General features: G+C 41.6%; 1 protein-coding gene and 1 non-coding gene across 2 annotated transcripts; both read left to right on the top strand.

Annotated features, from left to right (window-relative positions):
• The first annotated feature begins 383 nt into the window (after positions 1-383).
• Positions 384-457, top strand: TRNAM-CAU (transfer RNA methionine (anticodon CAU)). The gene has a single exon. It is a non-coding gene; the product is annotated as a tRNA-Met (tRNA).
• A 1273-nt stretch (positions 458-1730) lies between these two features.
• On the top strand, positions 1731-4365 carry LOC141027826 (small ribosomal subunit protein uS4m-like). The gene has a single exon (XM_073505308.1). It carries the CDS (start codon positions 2827-2829, stop codon positions 3898-3900), a length of 1074 nt encoding a protein of 357 aa, XP_073361409.1. The 5' UTR covers positions 1731-2826; the 3' UTR covers positions 3901-4365.
• The last annotated feature ends 3283 nt before the right edge of the window (positions 4366-7648 follow it).

Here is a 7648-nt window from a genome sequence, read left to right as displayed (position 1 = left end):
CAATTACAACCTATCTTTGCTCAATGGGTACAAAATATCCATGCTACTGCGCCTGGTGTAACAGCTCCTGGTGCAACAACAAGTACTAGCTTAACGTGGGGAGGCGGCGAGTTAGTAGCAGTAGGTGGCAAAGTGGCTTTGTTACCTATTCCATTAGGAACCGCAGATTTTTGAGTCCATCACATTCATGCATTTACCATACATGTGACTGTATTAATACTTTTGAAAGGTGTTTTATTTGCTCGGAGTTCCCGTTTGACACCCGATAAAGCAAATCTAGGTTTTCGCTTTCCTTGCGATGGGCCTGGCCGAGGGGGAACATGTCAAGTATCCGCCTGGCATCGAACTCTATTTTCTGTATGTTAATGAAAGGTTTAGACTAAAGCGGGGTAGAGGAATTGGTCAACTCATCAGGCTCATGACCTGAAGACTGCAGGTTCGAATCCTGTCCCCGCCTAATCACGTGTACGATTCAATGAAATAGCTATTTGGAGTCCACTGATGATTTGCTAATTGTTTTATGATCCTTGACTAGCTATATAGACCCTAGGAACTTGCATGTGCTATTACTGCTGTATAAAGGAAAGGTGGCTCACGTTACCACTCTCCCCTATTCCTATAGGAAGGAAGAGTCCATCAAATGCAAGTCGCTACCAGTTTCCTATTTTGGATGAATACCATCGCACCATTTGACCTCGAAGTAACGAGTACTCAAGGAATCCTCTTGAATTCCAGTCATGATGATCAGGTACCCGGAGTACATCACCCTCATCAGGAAGAAAAGAGAGAGAAGTGGAGTAAAATGGATTCAAATGCCGCATTGCAAGTGAACAAAAGAAACCAGTGGAAATAGAAAGAGAATGAACAAGTGTATCAATTCATGAGTTAAGGAATACTATTGGGAAGATTGGGTGACTAATATCCTGAGAAAACGATCTCTTGCTTCCCTTGAAACATGCTGAGAGGACCATTTCGATTATTGAGAAGTTCAGTTCATGGGTCATGACGACAGATCATATCGTGTACCAGTGCACTGTTCTTTATAGATCTATGTTCAGTGAACAAGAATGTAGTGAGGGGTGCTACTTTAGTGTTATTCCTAGACTGATGAAGTGAAGACTTTAGGCCTCGCTAATAGTGGACCAACTGAGAATGTTTGTTTCTCTTTTCTGTAGATATCTCAATATTCCTTGAAAGCCTTATGAATGGTGGCGAGGATGTGGAAGAGCTAGTCATATAGTCCTTTAAGCTTGATTCCTTTTATCGGTTAGCAAGGAGTTTGAAGCTTGAGTACTTTGAAGAGCATTTAAGAACAGCTCATAAGCAATTCCAAGTGGCAGAGATGACTCGAGGGACCTCGTCAGATAAGCATATCCTATGGTAAATGTGGTACCTGGTCCAGTCAACTTGGAAGTAGAAACTGACCACTAGTGGGTGTCAATTAAAAAGTCACTCTGTGGCTAACGCTTCTACTGCTATCGGCAGGGCTTAGTCTCTCGTGGTTCATTTCCACCGGAGAGCATCTGTTTGAATAATTAGCGTATATAGTTGATCACTCTAATGTAACGGATTCGATTCGCAAATTTCTCGTGATTGACCGAAGGAAAGGTTAGCGACTGCTCTCCCTACGGAATCTCCAGTAGAGCCATTGCATAGCTGGCAGACATGATGGGCTCAGGGTTTTGACTGCTGTTCATTCCGATCTTAGGTCTCGCTCAGCGAATTCAGAAGGGTTGGGTCCTTTGTCAATGACTTACTTTCCTAGTAGTAGAGATGCAAGAATAACTACTTTCTTCTGCTAGGCGTTTCTTTGTTGCCAGCTGAGAAATAATACTCGTTTTTATCGGATGAGGGGGAGTGTCTTTGTTTGTTCAACGTGCAGATCCGGGAGGAAGGGGCAGGACTTGTTGTTCGGGCAGTCTAGTTTTGTTTTTGTTTGGTGCCAGTGTCCCAGTGAAGGAAGTAGGGCTTGCTGTTCCAACAACCGCTCTCTTCTCTCTCCGCTCCCTGATGTCTTCTCTTTGTCTTCGGTATTTTTATTTTTGAGGATTCAGATTCACTCATAACTATAAGAAGAGTGTGGGATGGAGGAATGGATTACGGAAGGAGATAGATTCTATATAAAATGGATTAAGGTGGGTTTCGGAGATTATACTTAGTTCGTGGACATATTAGATACTACCTAATTTTCCTGATCTTCCGCCTAATAAAATAACGCAAAATAAAAAAAAGTAGTACCATGAGCAGCTTAGACAAGAATGGATTTGGGAATGACAAATAATAGTCGGCGAGAGCCGGAGGAATTGTTTAGTGAATGGGAGATAGATCGAGTGGGGCCTTGCAATAGCAGTAGATGCTACAGACGTGGTGTCATTATCAGCGATTCCTCAATCGATCAGAAGAAAGGGAATATAACCTGCCCCTCATTGTCCTTCAATCATGGTGCAATGAATATCGTAGATAGAGTGATTTCGATCTCATATAGCTAGCTTTCCTTTCAAAGTGAAACGATTTTCCTTTTACGTTGAGATATTTGAATTGGATTTTCTTTCACCACTACTATCGTAACGCACAGAAAACACTGACGTTTCCGCTCGCTTTCAACCACTGCCACTTTACCTGAGCACTGTGACGCAGTCGGTCAAGTATTGAGTTTCTGCTAGTATATCAAGGACTTATGAGAACTGAAAAGAAAAAAACGAAAAAAGGAATTCTCATAGTTCATTGAATTAAGGGAGGGCCATTCGTGGGGGGTTCGTGGAAGAGTTGGGTTCGATTCCCTTTATACGCGATGTGGCGAAAAAGACTGATTCAACGAAATATGCCATGCCAGCATTAAGATTTAAAACGTGTCGTCTACTTCCAGGAAATGTTCGGAACAGAGAACTTTCTCTAATCCAACGCCGTATTCTCCGAAGATTGAGGAACAAGAGGAGATCCATTAAAAGAAATCTTTCTCGGAGAGAAAATCTAAACAGTAACATCAAATCACAAACTACACGAAAGTTGTCTCTTTATTATGGGGATTTACCCATAAGGGAGATGCACAGAGGAAGAGAACGAACTTCATATATCCCTTTTTTACTCAATCAAGAAACAAGATCGGACGTGATTCCGGTTCGTCTCCATTTTAGTGACACTCTTCCTCAAGCAAGGCAGCCGATAAGTCATCGAAGGGTTTGTTTGAATAATGGACTGGTAACCATTACTCATTTGAAAGTTTCCCACGGTGATCTAATATCTTTTAAAGAAAATGACGTGAGAACCCGCGGTTTTGAAATAAGGAGATCTTTCTATATCGACATATCAGTTGGAAAAATCATAGGCAAATTCCTATCGGCCATATCAGTTGGAAAAAGAAGAGGCAAATTCCTACCGGCCAGAATCTGGAGAAGAACAAAAAAAGAATGGTTCCGCTTACTCACAACTCAGAGGGGATGCCGCTTACTACTCAAATCCAAGGAATTGCAAAAGTTGCGTTCTTATATGCAAGAAGAAGACTTTGAAAGAACAAAGAAGTTTGGATCCGCAAAAGTATGCTTAGGCAGTTCCTTCGCTGAGCACAACAGAATGAAGAGGAATTTGTTTCATTTCAAATACTTCTTCTTATTGAAAAGAGGGAAGGAGAAAAACCGAAATCTTCCTACTCGAACAATAAGTCCTTTTGTAGAAAAGTCTTCTTTATATAGTAATTCGACCTATTGCTCCGGATCCCCGTTTACTAGGAAGATAAGAATCAAAAGGATCGAACTACCTACTCATTATTCGGAGGTGAATCATAGAACACTAAAAGCTGTGGTATCTTATGGACCTAACATAGGTCACATCCCTCACGACATAAGATTGAAAGATCCAAACCTTCCTCTTCGGAGCGGAAACGGACGTGGCCAAAACATATAAAAAAAGATCGGCCTAGTCGCTCATAGGGACATATCTATCCGGATAGAGGATAGTCTAGATCAATTTTGAGAAAAATCTCTCTCTATATAGATAGGTATCTCTGTGGATAGAGATAAAGATAGGGATCCCTATAAATCGAAATATATGGAAAAAGTGCACTTTTTGACTACTACTACTATTTCTTAGACTTTTTCAAGGAAACATCGTTTTTTCGATTTTGACTGAATTGGTCGGAGCGTAGACGAGCAAGCAGAGCCCAGGAAAGAGGTCAGATCGTCATAGAGCAGTCGAATATAAGTATAAGACTGCTGGCCTGAGAGAAGGCAGTCTCTCTCGGGAAACATGGCCCAATTTCTCTTCTTTCTTTTCACACGGGCAACAATTGGGAATAAAACAGACCATGAACATGAGTTTAAAATGTAAAAAAAAGGGAAGAGTGCATTCTCCACTTTCTTATCTCGAAAATGCGTAATATAGTGATTTCATGTGTCTGTTTCTCTGAAAAGGTGGGTCGGCCCTTACGGCAAACAGTAGTGCCAGGTTCCATTGTGGAACAGTCGTTTGCCGGTGACCTTTGTCCGCTGTAGTACGAGTGACTGGCGCATCGCATCCAATCTCTCATGTCAATGAGTCAGTTAGAAAACAACTCCAAATGAATCAGTGATTTCCCCTTTATTTCCCTCGGAGCGCAAGGGGAAACAAGATTGAGAATGAATTAAAACACACCAAATGTTTCATTTTTCCTATTATCAGTGGTCAGCTCTGATACAAACCAGGGGAAAAAGAACCTGGAACGCCTTCTTTAAGGCGCTACTATTTCTAGCGGCATAGGTGCTTTCTCACAATACGAAAGATGTACATACGAGGACTACGATTCCTATTTAGAGATATTCCTACGAGCGATAGACGTAGTAAGGAAATTACGTACGCCAATAACAAATACGAATACGAATTACGCCTACGAGCCTACGCAATGGCATGTTTCGGCGTATAAAGCTAAGAACGAGAATAGCCTACTGCCTCCACTCGGAAAAGGCAAAGGTATCCAGTATAGGATATCGATGAACGGAGGACAAGGAAAGCAGGCAAGGTGAACCTCCTTTGCCAAAGCCCTTTTGAAATACCTTCTTTTTGAACCTTTAGAAAATACCTGCTAGCTATCCCTAGTTTTGTTTAACCAGCTTTCCCCCAAAAAGGGGAGATCCGCTGCTTACTGCTCACGGAAACATCCGACCTTATGGTCAAGTCGTCCGCCTATCTTTCTGATTTCATTCGTTTTCCGATCGCATAAAAAGTCATGAGATCAAAAAAGAAATGTGAGAATGTAGTTACAGATGTCAAAAAAGTCAATATCTCGTTCTCTTGTTCTTAAATCATGAATTGGATGATGTGCGTTTCATCAAGTATGAACATATTGCATTTTTTGCTATGCAATTTCAGTACCGGATCGACGTCCATTTATTTCTGTGTCCTCATCCGCGTGTATGTCTGTGTTAGATAGGCTCTGGAAGGCCTTACTTTACTAACAGGTAGGGCGCGTTACTTTTATTCTTTTTTTGCTGCTTACCCGCATGTTTAGATTATTTACTTGCCCTTTCACTTTTTCTTCGGCTGTCACCAACTTTGTTCAATGCTAGTCCCTAACCCATGAATAAGGGCTCCGCTGGCTACCGGGTTCAGAGAAGTTTGTAAGCCCTTTCTCTTTTTTCGTTTTTCGCCACCTCCTGTGTCTTTCCGTTTAAGGTCTTTAATTTTCGGCATTAGCTTCGTTAGAGAAAGCCATGCGTGAACTACAAAGCATGGGATCCTGAACACCACGAAAGAAAGCGTACTACTTTTCAATAAGGTCCGACTTCAGAGAGGAGAGACATGAACTTGTTTTAGGCGTAGAAAAGGCATACGGTATGAAAGATTGATTGAAAAGAGGTAGGGACTGGTCTCGCTGCTAAGGGAGAAGGAGACCTCTGTCGGAGCAAGCTAAAGAGCCCACTTTATATCGTCGATTTCAGGTAAGGCACTCGATCAAGCCTATACATCCGGGAATTTTGCTCCAAACCAAAGACGACTTGCTTTGCTGCATTTCTTGGGCCGGGGCTTTACTTGATTTTGGCGAAAGAAAGGCCATATGATCTACTTTCTGGTGCCGGTCCCTTCACAAAGATAGCCCCTTCTTGCTCTTATTCTTATTCTTATTCTTATTCGGTGGAATACAAGAGTTCTGAAGCTCCTTTCTTTCAAGTGAAAGTTGCCTATCTTTCTTGGTTCGGAATCCAATCCAGTTGAAAACAAACAATTGCCCGATGGCAAAGTCAGATGAAAGGCTAGGAGTGTAAACCACGTACGAGCATGGCGCAGAAAGCGAAATGTTTTGCAGCGAGTCAAGCGTAATACGATCAAAAGGAAATGGGGTCGATGCTAAAACTCAAACAGTTCCCCAGAGGGGGCCCCGGGTTGAAAGAGCGAGCTACATTCTTTCATAGAAGACAGAAAATAAGAGGACTGATGCTTTCTTACTTCATCTTAATATAGGGATTATAGCATTGGAATTATGGAATTTGAATGGATTGAGTACATCAAGATGAAGAAATTAACGTAATAAGCGATATTCTCAAAAGATTCGGTCATGCCAGAAACCTCAGTGTGCATGGCACTAAAAAAGGGTACAAAGAACCTGAGATGCAAGTAATGGCTGAATAGCCGGGGAAACACTAAATAAAGACAAGTGTCATCCGGACTTACTTGATTGATTGAATCGAGAGATGGAAATGCCATTGAGAGATTAGAAGGGATAGAGAAAACGTCAGATAGAGGTCGTGCTTCTGCTCAGTCCAAAAGAACAATCTGAGTGAGGATAAGGTGGTTTATGTTAGGGTCCGAGAAAGCAACTTGACATGCCAATCCTAACAAGAATTCCACTCTTTCTGGTCATGTCAGAAACCACCTCTTGGAAAGCAGATCAAAAGCCAATCGTTTCAGAAGATGATGACCCTCTTGTGCTCCTACGTTCCTGCTAGTTGGTGGATGAAGAATAGGAGAGAGCTTGCTTGAGTAGAAGATAACCCGCGAGAAGGATGTTTTGTAGCGCTTTCTCATACAAAAGGAAAAGGCGTCACGACCGAAGATAAGGAAAGATCCCATCTTTTCATTGCTCTGTCGCGCCACCCCTCCTCCCAGAGCCGGTTCTTATCCATAGATTTTTCAGCTAAAAGATACGGTATATATCACAATGAAAGCTGGCGCCTTTGGTTCTTGGTATGACTGGTACTTTTTCTCATTTATCGGTCTAGTTGGAAAAATTTCCCCTCAAAGATCAAGTTTTTCTTATATATTATACTGCGCCCTTGCCCTTAACCTTCCTTTCTCTTCTATAAAAAGGCTGGACGTCAAATGTAACTGATGCTTATATTCTAAATATGACAAGCAAGAAACCTACTATTGCCGTAAACAAAAACCCAAACATTAGTAACTAACAGAGCTTTCCTATTCTAACTATTTCCCTATAAACCATGATTGATATACCAATCAAAAAAGACTTATGAAACTAAACTATTCTATTGATTTATGCCCGTGCTTCTTCTTCTGTTTTTGTACGCAGAAGGATGTCTAGGAGGAACAGATCACTGAGGTTAAGGATGAGAAGGTGAAAAGTGAAGATAGAGAATAGATGCCATGAACAAGTGTATCAATTCAAGAGTTAAGGAATACTATTGGGAAGATTGGGCATTGGGTTCATCTTGTTATTGACCAT

This window comes from Aegilops tauschii, chromosome 7 (assembly GCF_002575655.3).
Source record: "Aegilops tauschii subsp. strangulata cultivar AL8/78 chromosome 7, Aet v6.0, whole genome shotgun sequence".
Lineage (NCBI taxonomy): Eukaryota > Viridiplantae > Streptophyta > Magnoliopsida > Poales > Poaceae > Aegilops > Aegilops tauschii.
Note: the sequence above shows the minus strand (reverse complement) of the source record. Positions and strands in the feature narration are given on the sequence as shown.